The sequence below is a fragment of the Rhamphochromis longiceps genome, linkage group LG10 (genome assembly GCF_057381845.1).
Source record: "Rhamphochromis longiceps isolate RC_006_pf linkage group LG10, R_longiceps_female_GT1.1, whole genome shotgun sequence".
In the NCBI taxonomy this organism is placed as follows: domain Eukaryota; kingdom Metazoa; phylum Chordata; class Actinopteri; order Cichliformes; family Cichlidae; genus Rhamphochromis; species Rhamphochromis longiceps.
In genome coordinates, this window is record NC_140566.1 from 20,185,513 (window position 1) to 20,202,290 (window position 16,778).

General features: G+C 41.7%; 1 protein-coding gene across 1 annotated transcript; it reads left to right on the forward strand.

Annotated features, from left to right (window-relative positions):
• Positions 1-8,447: 8,447 nt before the first annotated feature.
• LOC146660774 (olfactory receptor 8G17-like) lies at positions 8,448-9,461 on the forward strand. The gene has a single exon (XM_085421607.1). The coding sequence runs from the start codon at positions 8,451-8,453 to the stop codon at positions 9,459-9,461; it is 1,011 nt and encodes a 336-aa protein (XP_085277733.1). The 5' UTR covers positions 8,448-8,450.
• Positions 9,462-16,778: the final 7,317 nt, after the last annotated feature.

Here is a 16,778-nt window from a genome sequence, read left to right on the forward strand (position 1 = left end):
TATGATATCGGTATCGGACATAAAAAAGTGGTATCGTGCCATCTCTAAAATAAATATCAATGGTACTGAAATTACCATTGTACTGCCATATTTTAAGTCTACTCCCTTATCGCCCGGCCAAGATCGCCATTACATGGCTCCCACGCACTGGCAAACGAAAGCAAGGCCGACCAAAGATCACATGGCGTCGATCATTTATGGATGATCTGAGAACCGTCGACATTGCCTGGGACGAAGCGTAAGCCGCTCGTTAGCTGCCTGAATGGCGTAGGAGGACCTAAGTGCTAAATGCTAAAGGTTCTGAAAGTAGCAGTACATAATGTTATTGTCATGGTACTGGATCTTTGAGGTAGTGTTTCATTGTTTTCTATGTTTCCAGAGTGTTTATTGGAATATTCAATAAAGGTTAAAACCTAAGTATTAATCAGTATTAGTGTGAATAACTCTTACAGGTTACTCTAGCCCTTTAAAACTAACAGACCCCTGGGGCCTACTGTTCAGGCCACTAAACTGTATGCAATTATATTCCAAGTGCACCTATCTAGAGGGGATCTGCAGTAACAGGTATAGTGTAGCAGATTTCAAACGGTTGAATGCGTTGTGTCACACAGCAACAGCAGGCCTCTCCTCATCCCAGAGTCCATACAGCAATCCCCACTAAGATGGATCAGTTACAAAATATTCAAACAAATGTAACTTTTCCCAACATGGCTGAAAATACTATTCAATGTGCAGACTCAGATCATTATACTCATTATACACATAAAACAAAACCTGTACATTTACACATACCTAAAAGACAAAGTGGTTCAGCAAAATCAGTGTCACACAGCAACAGCAGGCCTCTCCTCATCCCTGTTTAGCACAAGTGAGGAACACATAAACGGATGGTGTAACAGATAAAAGGCAGTTCCAATTACTATTTTCCTCGTTCAAAGTAATCAAAAACACTTTGGGGGCCTTTAGCCATAAGAACTAATACTTAGTAAAGAAAAATACACCAAATTTAAACGTATAATTTAGTACAGGCAGAGGAGCTACAGAAAGTGTGCCTTACCAGTGTGGAGTCCATGCAGCTCTGGCTGGGAACCCCCACACATGCAGCATGTTTACAAGTGGTGTCATACTGATTAATGCCCCACTTCAACAGTGACATGTGGAACCTTAGTTTTACAAAAATTAAATTTATACAACAAAAAATAAACTATATACAATACAGTTTTGAGAATGTTCACACTCAGTATATTATATCTTAGCTACAATAGTTTATAGGTACCAGGCCCAGCAGCAAGGCTGCTAAGGCTCATGTTCAAGATGGGCTTTACGTCTACCAACAACTGCTCACACTGCCAAACCAATTCACCGGACAATTATATCCACGTTCTTTGGTTCTGTCCACCAGTTCAGAAGTTTTGGCGCGCGATATGTGAAGACTTATCAAAGTGTCTGAAATGTAACATTCCAACTTCCCCCTCTGTCCCCTCCTGGCTGCCTCTGCCTCAATTTTATCCCACAACTTAGACATTCACATTACTCACACTCTCATTACACATACATATAGGATCTTGGGGGTGGGCACGCTACACGGATTCCAAAAGACCATCAGGGTGTACACCTCACCCCTGTTGCCCACCTCTCAATTTTAAATACACGTAGACATTGAGGGCTAGCAGGAGGGACTATGCGCTTACCTGCTGCTCTCTGGCAGGTAGCTCCATGCCCTCCTGGGTTTTAAATGCACCTTAGAACACACATGCATCAACACTACAATGAGCGGGTGGAGGGAGGTTTGGAGTCTTCTCTCACCCCCGTTCTCTGCGGCCTGCTGGAGCGGGGGGGCTAGAAGGTGGAGTCGGCCGTCCGACTGCGGTCTGGAGTGTGGGGCCTCCCTGCTGCTGCGGAGTCGGGGCAGTCTGCCTCTCCCCACCGCAGGGAAAAGGGTAACACCACCTGGGTCTGGGTGCAGTTCCCCCCTCCAGGGGCAAGGCTGGGATGGTCAATTTGGTAAAGTAAATCCGTTGGGCATCTTTCTTTGCCTTTAGACAATAATTCTGATGGCAAAAGAGCCAAACGGGACAGGCGCAAGAAAAAAAAAAAAAGGCTGCTAAGGCCCCCAGCTTTTAGTAGTACAGGCAAGGTAGACACCTGGGAGAGAGAGGTAGTTAGAACTGGGCAAGTTCCCTCACCCATCAGCTCCATCTGAACTCTGAATTGCCTGCTGGAGATTACGAGAGATGTTTAAACAGAGAGCTAATATACACTTCCTGTATTGGGGTGCTTGTCCCCAAGACACAGGCCCTTTCTCAATTCTAAAGTACACGAGTACGTACTCGCCGAGAACGCACGGGAGTACGGACTCGCCGAGAACGCGAGCACGGACTCGCGATTTGTACAATTGGAACACCAGCGTACTAGATGATGTCACAGGTCAGGCTAACATCACCAGGCTGGATCGGCTGCTCCACTATCAATAAAGAATGAAATAAAATTACATATAAACGTTACTCTGTGTGTTTTCATTGAAAAAATAATACATGAAAAATATTTTCATTAACTACTTTACCTGCACTATAGCAAGATGTGCGGCTATATAAAGAGCCACCGGTGGGAAATAATCACGGGAATAGTTTGTGGTATCAGTGGTTGATCTGGTCAGTAAAAAGATAAGGAAAGGAAAAGAGAAAAAAGGAAAAATGGATCGGGTGGTTGTCGCAGTTGCTGCCGGCATTCTGTACCTTCAGGCTGAAACCGAAGCAGCGCAACTGAGAAGACGGATCCGGGAGAGAAGAGCCAGGACGAAGATGAGGGAGAGGAGACGTGCCTTGATGGCGTGCCTTCTTGACTCGGTACATTTTTTTAAAAAAAAATTAATAGCCTGGTTTTTCTATGCATGTACTCCCAAATCTAGAGAAAAGGTCACATTTGCTGTGTATAATATCATATGGTGGTAGATCAATACTAGATAAAGCTTATACAGTTTAACAAAGATATCACTGTGGAGTACTGAAACAAGCTCTCCAAAGACAAGTGAATTCTCAAGTAACTTAACAACATAAATAGGACATTTGTATGTCATGCAAATGGTCAGAAATACACACTTAAGAAAGCCATCGAAGTTCATATTGTGTTTTAATCACAAATTTAAGTAAACATGACATAACGTATACTAAAAATAACAATAAATATTTCAGTAACTGTTCAATAAATATATAAAAAACCTGAATCATATCTGTTTAAATACTGTAAGTATCTTTTGTTCTTTTTTAAAACAGGGGAAAAGCCCAGCAAAAAATATATACACAAAGTAATAACAGTATCCCCATCCTTTCAATCTTCTTTACTGGAGCTGACCTAAAACCAGCCTTCAGACTGTCAAGAGCAAGCATTAACATGCTGTTTCAAATGCTCCCCCGGGAAAAACAACACGGATGGAACCACGAAATTGAGGTGCTCGTGACCATTTACTGGCTGGCCTGTGGAGCCTCATACCAAGTGACAACAGACATCTTTAGCATGCCGGTGGCAACAGTGTGCAGGATTGTCCACAATGTCATAGAGGAAATGATGAAAATTCTGCATCGCGTCATTCATTTCCCAAAGGCAGAAGAAATGGAAGAGGTTGGGGCAGGCTTTGCACGCCTTGCTGGCAATGAGGCATTCCGTTGCACAGCTGGTGCAATTGATGGATGCCACATCTGCATTCTTCCACCTGGGGAACCACATAAGACAGGGCTCTAGACTAACTTTTTGCCATGGGCGTACCGGTACGCCTAACTTTAAAAAGTTAGGCGTACTGGCACAAAAGTTAGGCGCACACAAATTTTATAATAATTTATATAATATAATGTGTTTTTCTGGATACACTGTACTTTTTCAGCATTCAAAGATTGATGACACCGTGTCAGAGCACTGGCTATGAATTTCAGAAGGATCAGGCATTAACTTAACAGAAAAGTTAGCAATAGTTTTTTTCCTATTACAGCTACATCCACTTCTGTCATGCCTAGGCTGCTCACTAGGGCTGGGTATCATCACTGATTTCTATAATCCATTCGATTCCGGTTGTCAAAGTCCCGATTCGATTCAACTTAGCCTCAGACAGTCAGAAATATTATAATTCTGATCATTTATCAGTACTGACTTCATCAGAATTGTGAACATCACAGCAGATGCCTTTGTGTGAAAGTAACTGAGAATAAAACACAGAAAAACATGAAGGAGATTTTCCTGGTCTGGCTTTTTATAGTAGATAACCTTAAAAATATTCTACAATGTTCTGCATATAAAGTTAAAATTTCTTCAGTATTGAACAACAGAAAAAACAGGCTTTCTTGTCCGAGGTCATTTAAGTGAAAAAAAGAAAAGAAAAAGACAGCAGCCGACAGCGCTGTAACCAACGGTAGACTGGTGGGTAATAAGCGAATTAATAATACAGAAAACAGAGATTGGAGACGGGAAACTGTTCTTGAAGTACAGAGAGAGATAGAGAGAGAGCTAGCTGTGCATGAAGTGTGATTTTAATAGTCGTGGAAGCAAAACAGCAAAATTCATGACGACATTGATCAAATGTGAAGCGCAGTTTGCTGCTTCTTTTGCTGCTGGCTCGGTGGATTTTGGTTGGAGAGAGACAAAACCTGCAGCTCAGAATCAGCGCAAAAAGACGTAATCACAGCGCGTACCGGACGCAACAGAATCGCTAAGCTCCGACAGCGTGTCCGTCTACGGGCCGTCGGGTGAGAAAGCCGAGAAAGACAAAGTTGGTTCTGATGCGTCGGTCCGCTCTGTGTTTACGTCTTTGTGGGGAATCCGTGTACCTGCTCTCATTTGCTGTTTGGTTGTTGTTGAAATGGTTTTGTGAGCTTTAATCGGAGAATCTGGCGTTTCTGGCAAAACACAGTTATATTTAAAAGTCGATTCAGGATTTAATGAATTGATATCGCTTTATTCAAGCTACTCACCTCCCACTTCCACCTGGACTTTCAACTGGACCACGGCCAATCAGAGAGGTCCCGCCCCTTACTATCTCTGATTGGTTTAGTCCACGATAGGGGCAAAATGTGTGTCTACTGTTGACCACAGGGAAGGTTGCAGATTTTTTTTTTTTTTTTTTTGCTACCCGAACATTTGGTCGCACAGGTGCAACCAAATGTTTTTTTTTTAGTCGCACCACTAAAAAATTTGGTCGCATTTGCGACCAAATTGGTCGCACTCTAGAGCCCTGTAAGAGGTCATACATCAATAGGAAACTGTTTCCCTCTATCGTGATGCAGGGCATCTGTGACTCCAGAAGTGCGTTCCTAGATGTGTACATTGGTAATTGCGGATCTGTGCATGATGCACTAGTATTACGAAGATCCCCAATGTACAAACAGGCCCTGTATCCACCAGCAGGCTACTTCCTCTTGGGAGATGGAGGATACCCTTGCCTTAAGCACCCAGTGGCAATAATGACCCCATATCGCCAGCCTGTGTCAAGTAAGAAAATAATTCCCCTTTTCTTTACACCTACAAACACGTGTAGTGCTACATATGTTACTGTGAAGCATGCAGAGCTTTAAGAAAAGAAATGCAATATTATAATTCTACCTATTACACTAATTGAAAGTTTATTAAGCACTGAATAAAAGTGTGTACTGTCTTTCTTTTAAAGCTCAAGTTGAAGAAAGGTTCAATCGGCACCACACCAAGGCCAGAAACATCATAGAGCGTACCTTTGGCATCCTCAAAACACGCTGGCGCTCCATTTTCTTGCGAGCCCTTGAGATCCGGCCTCTGTTTGCTCCCAAAGTTGCGGGAGCTTGCTGCATCCTCCACAACATCTGTGTGGCAACAGATGACGTCTGCCAAGAAGAAGGAGATGAGGAGGAGGCGGCACAAGCAGGACCAGAAGCCGAAACAGATTGCACGGGCGTGGACAGGGAGTTTTCTGGAGCTTGTATCCGAGCCAGGCTTGCTGCACGACTGTTTGCTCCTGAACAGCTGCCTGCATGTCTGTTTGAACATGACTACATCTAGGTAAAGGTTTCATTTGTAAGATGTAGTCATGCTCACACAAGATATGTAGGCAGCTAAGGCCAAAAGAAAAAGCCTGTTTTAAACTGTTGGTTAAAAAAAAAAGTAAATTCAAATCATTTTTTTTTCCAAATTAGTGTTAGTTAGTTAAGTTAATTAGTTAAAATACATCTTTATTTGTTCAGCTTGTAAATAGTGTACATTAGTGTTCGTTTTTGTATATTTGCTTGTGCGCTCACGGTTGTATAGGTTGAATTCAATGTTAAAGGTTATTGTAACTGTTACACTTGTTGAAATGATGTTTTACTTTGACTAAAGAAATTCTCTGTTGCACATGCAGCAGAAACCTCACTTCATTATTGAGATTTAAATTGCTTTATTTAAAATTTTTCGACAAGTTTTTCAAACAGTGATAGATATCGGTCTGCCCTTTCAGTAGCTGCCCTCTCCCTCTCTTCCTCCCTAGTCAGCGCCTGTCTCTCTCTCTCTTCCTCTCTTTCCACCTGGTCTTTTAGAAACTGAAGTACAGCCTGGCTGTCCCTGGGCCTCTTCCTCTGGCTCTTCCTCGACACTTCGGTAGAAGGGGACGAGGCTGGAGTGTGTACAGCAGGTTTGGGCAACTCCAGGCCTCAAAGGCCGGTGTCCTGAAGGTTTTAGATATCACCCTGGGTCAACAAACCTGAATCAAATGATTAGTTCATTACCAGGCCTCTGGAGAACGAAGCATAGCCTAGAACAGGGGCACTAGTCAACTTTTCCTTAAGTAATTCAAAAGCTTGTAAGCACTGTGACATCCAGGCTGAAGCAAAAAGCTGTTTAGCCCTGCCATGACTGGTCTTCTTAACGCAGACATTCACTACATCATGGAGTGGCCCTGCAGTTTGGAAAAAGCCCTCAATAAATCTCTTATACTAACTGCAAAATTCCAAAAAACTTAGCTCTATCACAGTACTGCGGTTGGGCCATTTTGCCACAGCGCTTATCTTGTCAGGATCAGTGCTTATCCCCTGAGCCAACACTTCATGACCGAGAAACTTGAACTTGAGCCAGAGGAAATGGCATTTTTCAACCTTTACCTTGAGAAGAGACTCTCACAAGGTGATCCTGGAATATTGTTGAAAACACGAATAGATCATCCAAGTAGATCAACACAATCTGAAAGACCAAATCACTCATTGTGGCCTGCCTCAGACATTGAAACATCATGGGGTCATTACATGACCTTGACTTTGAGGTCAAGGTCACTGAGATTCAAACTTATCTGAGATTTTAGTAGATGCACCTATGGTACGAATTATTGCATTTACAAACTTGAGTGTCCCCATCAGCCTTCCACACACAAACAAAGAGCATTAAAAGCTCTTAGTGGCTTCAATTCAAATTTTGCTTGTTTAAAAAAACTCAGACACAATTTAGTTTAACCTTCCTGCCTTCTTGGGACCTTTTTGTGCCACTGCTATGTGTTAAATGGCTGCCATTTCCACTGTGTTCAGTGGAATATAACCAAACTTGCCACAGGATAGTTTTTACCTGTCAATGTTAATATTCCAGTGTGAATTCCTTAAATCAGCCTAAAATGGCTGAGCAGCAGAAATCCCCACACCCATCACCCTGGGGACCATTTTCTGCCCATTGACTTCCATTATAAACGCTATTTTTCAACCCCAAATTATCATCATATGATTTTATTTTTTCTTCTTTTCTTGGATGTCAATGAAGACTCAAGGCCTTGAAGTTTTAATTTTTAAATTGCAAAAAAAATGCAAAAAAAATAATGGCAGGTCAAAATGTATGTTGGTGCCAATCTTTGGTCCATCTAAAGGCCTACTTATAATGACAATCACATATTACTTCAACTGGTTTTTTGTGGAAATATTTAGTTTCGTTTTTTGGTTTTTGGGGCTTATAACACAGGGCGCTCATGTAATAACACTGGGATTTGAAGGGTTAAAACAACGAAAATATAATTAAAACTTTACATGAATATTTCAGGGAGAAGTAGTTTTACAAGGTTGGCTAATTTAAAGTGGAATAAAATATGGATATATGGTCTTTTTATGGCGTGGCTGAGAATGGTCCCTAGGGTGATGGGTGTGAGTTTATTAAAGGATGGCAGGAGGGTTAAGACACTTAAAACTTTTTACTTCTTCCAGTGCTGTTTTAAGCATTTTTCATTAATGATTCAGTGCTCTTAAACAGTTACGCCATCATATTGATGATATAAACTCTGATAGAAAGAGGCACACCTACCTGAATTTCCAACTGTCACACAGTGATAGAGGTAATATATAAGCGGCACATCTTTCACAGTATAACCCACTTGTGCAATGCTCTGTCTTCGCGGGTGAATTTAGTTTTTTTACACAGCAACAATCAAGTAACTCATTATGCTTTATTCTATTCTACTGTTATTATGTTTAGGGAAACAAATATTTGCAATGGGAACAGAAGATAAAACCACTACCATGTTTAATAACACATTTGTTCGCCCTGCAAAATTTTATCTCAGTGGGTTTTCCAACATCCCTCATATTAGGTATTTCTATGCCTTCCTGTGTTTTGTCTACATCATGACTGTTTTGGGTAATGGTTTTCTTCTCTCACTTATTTCACTGGTGAAGACTCTTCATACTCCTAAATACATGATTGTGTTCAACATGGCTTTGACAGATTTGTGTGGGAGCACAGCTCTCATCCCAAAAGTCTTAGATACGTTTCTGTTTGACAGGAGATACATCCTCTATGACGCCTGTTTAAGTTATATGTTCTTTGTTATTTTCTTTGCAAGTGTGCAGTCATGGACACTTGTCACTATGGCATATGACAGACTTATAGCCATTTGTTTCCCTTTAAGGTATCATAGTATTGTGACTGAACAATCAATTACTGCAATTCTGCTGTTTGTATGGATTTTTTTAGTGAGTGTAATAGCAACCATGGTTGGGCTTGTTAATCGTCTCTCATTCTGTAGATCTTTGGTGGTTAACAGCTTTTTCTGTGATCACGGACCAGTTTATCGTCTGGCTTGTAATGATACATCTTTAAATTACAACATGGCATCTGCACTTGTTGCTATACTTATCATCATTCCTCTTATATTCACAATAGCCACATATGTCTGTATTTTCATAGCATTGAGCAGGACTACGTCAAGAGAGGAGCGACTCAGAGCATTAAAAACTTGTACTTCTCACCTGATCCTTGTGGTCATTTTCTTCTTGCCAATTGGAATCACTAACATAGCTGCAATGACCTCCTACATTGATCCTAATGCCAGAATGATAAATTCCACATTGACACACACAATACCAGCTTTGCTCGATCCGATTGTATATGCTTTGAAGACAGAAGAAGTGATGAATGCAGTTAAGAAGCTTTGCAAAAGAACTTATCTCAATCGCATGAAAGCAAAAACAAGACCTTGTAATCACTGCTGTATTAAATCGTAGAGGAGTGTTATAGAATAACATATTGAAATTAGCTTACTCATTTGTAATACAGTGCAATAGCCATAAATTATACCAGTAAAGCCAAGTGTTTCATAATATGTTGTGGACTGTTGTTAAGAGTGTTGAGAAGTAGAATTTAAATATGAAATTATGCATGACACAAATTGCAGTTCTGACTGAACTGTCTTTTGGTTTGAGAAAAAGCATCAAATTTTTCTTTTTCTCAAAAATTTCTGATGGGGAAATTTTCTCTGAATTTCTCCATCAGATTATCTGCTTATGTTTTTATTATTATTGTAAATTGAAATGCAAAGCAAATGAAAGAAAAAAATATTTTCTATATTTACTTTAAGTGAAGTATTGATTCCAGTGTCTGTAAAATAAAAATGTTAAGTAAGTTTACAACCATAATTATAATAATTAAATTGAAAATGTTTTCATCTAAATAAAAATGTTTGGAACAATTGCTCTATCGGCAAAGGTGCAACAGTTTTTAATCATGATTATGTGAGGGGGCACTTATATTGCATCACTGTATTAATTTACCTTTTAAAGGGCTGAGTCAAGGGATAGAGATGAAAGATTTTTATGTAGTGGAAAGAAGATACAAGTCAACCATCTCAACACTGAAAGGAAGTAATAAGTGTATAATCAGAGGTGGGTCGAGTATCCAAAATTGTACTCAAGTAAGAGTAGCATTACTTTAAAATATTATTACTCAAGTAAAGGTGAAAAGTAGTCGTCAAAAAAGTTACTCAAGTAAGAGTAAAAAAGTACTTGGCGAAAAGACTAACCAAGTAGCGAGTAACTGTTTGAAAAGTCTGATTTATTTTTTAAATAAATGTTATCAGACAAACAAAAATAAATAAATATACAAATTTTACCATTTTCAAAAGGAATATATGTAAAAACATCAACAAAATAAGGCACAACAATTCTAACTTCCAGATTTCAGTTTTTCACAACATAAAGCTTTTTTCACCAATACCTATAGTAAATAATATAAATATATAAACAATACAATACAACTTTATTTGTATAGCACATTTAAAAGACCAGTGGTACACCAAAGTGCTTTACAATAAAAACAGGAAAATTAAGACAATAAATAAAAGACTATTAACAAAGTACCACATGTCATCAGGTTAAGGGTACTAATTATACAACAATAAAAGGGAATATAAGAACAAAGTTACTAAGAACAGATATAGCTAAAAGATAAAGTACATAAATAAGAAATTGAACCAAGTATAAAACAGGGACGCTAACTAGATGAAAAGCTATGTTGAATAAATGAGTTTTTAAACGGGATTTAAAAGATAAAACGGAGTCTGACGCACGGATAGCGATAGGAAGGTTGTTCCACAGATTCGGTGCAACCAGGGCAAAAGCACGGTCACCCCTCGATTTAAGTCTAGATCTAGGCTGAGCCAGGAGTAATTGGGCTGAAGACCTGAGGGCTCGCCCCGGGACATATAAACTAAGAAGATCGACAAGATAACGAGGGGCTAAATTATTTATAATTCTAAAAGTGAGCAACAATATTTTAAATTCAATGCGATATTTTATGGGTAGCCAATGCAACTCAATAAGAACTGGGGTGATAGAGGCATGCTTTCTAGTGCCAGTCAGAAGGCGAGCCGCAGCATTCTGGACAAGCTGAAGTCTGTGAAGGAGAGCGGAGTGAAAACCAAAGTAGAGGTAATTACAGTAATCCAATCTAGAAGTCACAAAAGCATGAATGAGCTTTTCAAGATCTTCATGAGGGACATAGTGCTTAGCCTTAGCAATAAGGCGCAGTTGGTAGAAGCTAGATTTGATTACTGAAGACACTTGTTTGTTAAATTTGAAAGAGCTGTCCAGCAGAACCCCTAGGTCACTAACTGAGTCAGAGAAAGAAGTGGCAAAGGAACCAAAGGTATCAGCTGATAGGCCCCTAGGGATATGGTTGCCAAACACCACAATCTCCGTTTTCTTTTCGTTCAGGATAAGGTAATTGTCTGAAAGCCATTCTCTGACTTCTCTAATGCACTCGAGGAAGCAGTGCAACGAAGAAGCAATGTCGTCATCATCTAATTGAAAATAAATCTGTATATCATCGGCATAGAGGTGATAAGAAATGTTATATTTTTCAAAGATTAAGCCTAGGGGGAGCATATATAATGAGAATAACATAGGGCCAAGCACAGAGCCTTGGGGCACACCACAGCATAAGGATGCAGTTGAGGAAGAATAAGTACCCAAGGTAACGGAAAAAAAGACCTGTTCAAAAGGTATGATTTGAACCAATTAAGGGCTTCGCCCCGAATGCCCACAGTGCATTCTAACCTTGTTAATAAAATAATATGGTCAACCATGTCAAAGGCTGAGGACAAATCCAATAAGACTAATACAGCAGAATGCCCTGAATCAGTAATTAAGAGAAGATCATTAAGGACTCTCAGCAAAGCTGTTTCAGTGCTGCGGCGTGGTTTAAAACCAGATTGAAATTTATCACAGATGTCATGTGCATCCAGGTAAGCCTGGAGTTGTGAGAGAACTATCTTCTCTAGGATTTTAGAGAGGAACGGAAGTTTGGATATCGGCCTATAATTAACGAAATCACAATGATCAAGACATCTTTTTTTAAGAACAGGTTGCACTATAGCATGTTTAAAAACAGAGGGAACATAGCCAGAAGACAATGATGAGTTCATTAAAAATAGAATACTGGGCCCAATTACATCAAAGCCGTCCTTCACAATGCGAGACGGAAGAGGTTCATATGCAGAACTAGTAATTTTCAGTTGCTTGACAATTTGCTTAAGTGTACAGAGTGACACTGGCTCAAACTGATGAAAAGTTGAAGTACATTCTCCAGTGAGAGCAGGGCTCACCACTAGGGGGAGTGAGGATTTGAGAGATAGGATTTTATCAGTAAAGTAAAATGTATGTATCAGTGCAAACAATTTCCAGTGACAAGATATGCTGTAAACTTTATATTCATCTTTGCTCCAAATGGCACAGCAGCCTCAGAGAAAACGTTAGAACGAGGCATCTTCAACATATCTTCATACAAGGCAGCTCAGTTTACCATAAATTATATGGGTGTGCATTCTGCATATTTAGCAAAAATATGCCATTTCTTCACTCAGTGAGGTGATGGTTAAGTTTCAGCAGCAGTTTGCTCTCAAGGTTCTTTCTGTGAAGCTCTAACTGTTTAGCAGTGAACAGGCGTCCTGCATGACTAAGAAGTCCTTCACAAGCTCCAGATGCAGGAAGAGCAGTATTGACTTTGATCGACAGCTTCTTGATGTCAGGAAAGCCATGCAATAGATCCATACCTCCAGTGAATGGACATGAAAGGTACCTCTCCAGCTCCCCTGCTTCTGGCTTTCCCGACCCCATGGATGCATCATCTTCGTCGAATAGGCCGCTGTTTGTGCTGGCCTTATCCAGCTCTGAGTCTAGGTGATGTCTGATGAAGTTGAGACCTGTGGAAAGATGTATGGTTTTCAAAAGAATTAGGTCTGGTCATTATAGTGCTGTATACACTGCCAAGCTGTGGATGTTTGTTTGGAGCTAGCCTCCAAAAGCTGGCCATACACTGTGCGATTTTTGGCCCATTTTGAGCCGATTTTTCAGTCGCGCAACCGTTTTGGGGATCGGCCCGAGTTTTGCCTTAATCGTGTGTGCACCGTGTACATGGGATAACGAAAAGCAGTTAACACCTCACGACCAGCTCCCAATCATCAATCGTATGGTCGCATGATAATCAAACCTGTTTGAAATCCTGTCGCCCCTCAACGCAGCCTCTCAAACTGCGCACGCACAAACACAGAAATGAAAGTGAAAAGGTGGAGCAGCACGGCAGCGTAGCGTGTGATCTGGACACAAGAAAGGCACAACTTGTAGGATGAGGCTAGCTCATCCGAGTACGTAAGCGTAGAGCTGCCACCCAGGCAAAAGAAAAATAGAGCTATATCACGTTATAACATTAAAAGTTTATTGTTCTAACAATATACTTTTCATGTTCGTGCAATATACCTTTCACATTTGAAGAATATAATATCACGTTCGTACAATATAATATTTATATTGTAATAACGTGATATTATATTGTTCAAATGTGAAAGGTATATTGTTAGAACAATATACTTTTCACGTTATAACGTGATATAGCTCTGTTTTTCTTTTGCCTGGGTGGCAGCTCTACGCTTCCGTATCCGAGGCTTTTCAATGTGGCCTCACAAAATTATCACGACTACAACAACCACGAAAAGAGTTGGATGGACATTGCTGCTCAATCACAGCTGCCTGGTCAATGTTTTTCATTAATAATTTAGCAAAGGTGATGGTGTGTGTGTGTCTGTGTGAGTAAAAGACAGAGAGGGAGAGCGAGGGACAGATTTTGTATGATAAGCTTCATGTTATGGACGCACAGTTTGAGCACTCAGGTCGCATCAGAGCATCAGGCCGTGTGAGACCCTGCATCGTGACCTATGAACTTCTAACCTTTGCGATTTAATTGTACAGTTTGAGGAGCTGAATAACGTGACTGAAAAAAAATTGCACAGTGTTTGCCCAGCTTAATGCAGACTGCTAAGTTGGCAACACTGGCTGCAGGAGATGTTCACACCTGTGCGTCCAAACTGCAAATGAACCGCGCATGAGCGAAGCCGCTGCTCCCACACTGACTGTAACGCAGTCAGTTCTTCTTTTACTGTTATGCTGTTTTGTGGATCACAAGGTTTAAAACTACTTATAAATACACACACACACACACATAAAGTAACTCCACCAGAGTGCCTATTTGTCACTTTTGCCGGTCGAAGCCCGGATAAAGGAGCAGAGTTGGAATTGTGACATTAAAAACAATAATTGTGACATTAAAAACAATAATTGCAAAAAGAAATTTAATTTGTAGTTCTAAATAAATTCTAAATGCATTTAGGACGTTTTTTGCTCACTTTATGTCTCTTCTCTCTCCAACAGCGTAGGTTACAATTACATTAGCATGATCAATTATGCAAATTAGGTGATGACGTCATTTAGCGACTTTTAGGACAACCAATAGCGATTTTCCTTACTGAGGAGTTGGCAACACTGCCTGCAGCTGAGGGAGGACTATCCTCCGCCTGTGAGCGCTTTAGCACGGGCGAGGTGCCCACGGCAGCACCGCTGCTTGTTGAGAGTAAGAGCAACATGCCCTTTCACGTCAAAAAGTCGTCATAAATAAGTCTCCAATAACACCAGAAAAAGTCGCCAGATTTGTCGCTAGTCGCTTTTTAGAAAAAAAAAAGTCACTAAGGGGTCTGAAAATCAGAATCAGAAAGGGTTTATTGCCAAATGTTGAGCAGGTTTACAACATTAGGAAATTGCTGCGGTGCTTCAGTGCAAACATACTGTCATAAAAATATAAAATAAGAACAAGAATTAAAAGTGCTAAGTAGATAGATATATACATGATATATACATGAGTGCAGGTGGTGATGATGATGATGATCAGTGCTAAACATGGAATGATGCAGTGAACACAGCGTAGGGTCATGTGTTAGTGGTGGGAACAGTCATACGGTTATTGTTCATGTGTCCAACAGCAGAGGGGAAGAAACTGTTCTTATGGCGAGAGGTTCTGGTGCGAATGGACCGGAGCCTCCTGCCTGAGGGGAGCAGGTCAAACAGACTGTGTCCAGGGTGAGAAGGGTCAGCTGAGATCCGAGCTGCACGCCCCAGTGTCCTGGAGGTGTACAGGTCCTGCAGAGATGGGAGTCTGCAGCCAATCACCTTCTCAGCAGAGCGCAAAACACGCTGCAGTCTCTGTTTGTCCCTGATAGTTGCTCCAGCGTACCACACGGTGATGGAGGAGGTGAGGATGGACTCGATGATTGCAGTGTAGAATTGCATCATCGTCCGTGTTGGCAGGTTGAATTTCTTCAGCTGCCTCAGGAAGTACATCCTCTGCTGGGCTTTCTTGATGACGGAAGTGATGGTGGGCTCCCACTTCAGGTCCTGGGTGATGGTGGTACCCAGGAAGCGGAATGAGTCCACAGAGGTGATGGGGGTGTCAGACAGGATGATGGGGGGGAGTGGAGCTGTGTGCTTCCTGAAGTCCACAATAATCTCCACTGTCTTCTGGGCATTCAGCACCAGGTTGTTGTGGCTGCACCAGGACACCAAACGTTCAACCTCCCTCCTGTAGGCAGACTCATCCCTGTCCGAGATGAGTCCAATAACGGTGGTGTCATCTGCAAACTTGATTAGCTTGACAGACTGGTGGGTGGAGGTGCAGCAGTTGGTGTACAGGGAGAAGAGCAGAGGAGAAAGAACACAGCCCTGAGGGGAGCCGGTGCTGATGGTCCGGGAGTCCGAGACATTCTTTCCCAGCCTCACATGCTGCTTCCTGTCCGTCAGGAAGTCAGTGATCCACCGGCAGATGGGATCAGGCACATTCATCTGGGAAAGCTTGCCTCGGAGATGGTCTGGAAGGATGGTGTTGAAGGCAGAGCTGAAGTCCACAAACAGGATCCTGGCGTAGGTTCCTGGGGAGTCCAGATGCTGCAGGATGAAGTGTAGGGCCATGTTGATTGCGTCATCTACAGACCTGTTGGCTCTGTATGCAAACTGCAGGGGATCCAGGAGGGGGGCCGTGAGGGTCTTGAGATAGGAGAGAACCAGGCGCTCAAATGACTTCATGACCACAGATGTCAGAGCCACGGGTCTGTAGTCATTTAGTCCAGTGATCCTAGGTTTCTTGGGGACAGGGATTATGGTGGAGGACTTGAAGCAGGCAGGCACATGACATGCCTGCAGAGAGGAGTTGAAAATGCCAGAAAACACTGGGGCCAACTCGTTTGCACAGTGTCTGAGGGTGGCAGGAGACACACCGTCTGGGCCGTGAGCTTTTCGAGCATTCAGACTCACATCTGCTTCCTCACATCTGCTTCATGAATATGAAGAGTTGTGGTGGGAGGAGGTGGTGTGAAATCCTCTTTTGTGTGGGGTGAGGAGGGGGGTGTTGTAGGTGAAGTGATTGAAGGTGGTGATGGCTCTATGGAGGGGGGAGAGGTGGGGGAATGAGTGTCCAAAGTGTCTCTATTGTTGGGGCCGTTGGAGGTGTGAAGGCTGCCTGATGGCTCGTCAAAACGGCAGTAACAGTCGTTAAGGGTGTTGGCTAAGAGCAAGTCATCAGTGGAGTGGGGGGTTTTAGGCTTGTAGTTGGTGATATTCCTAAAACCTTTCCACACAGAGGCCGAGTCATTCTCTGAGATCTGCTGCTGCATCTTCTCAGAGTGCTGATGTTTAGCAATGTCCACTTCTTTAGTGAACCTGTACTTG

Bases quoted from the DNA above. Each gene is read 5' to 3' on its own strand.
- LOC146660774 (XM_085421607.1), top strand. From the start codon at position 8,451: ATGGGAACAGAAGATAAAACCACTACCATGTTTAATAACACATTTGTT.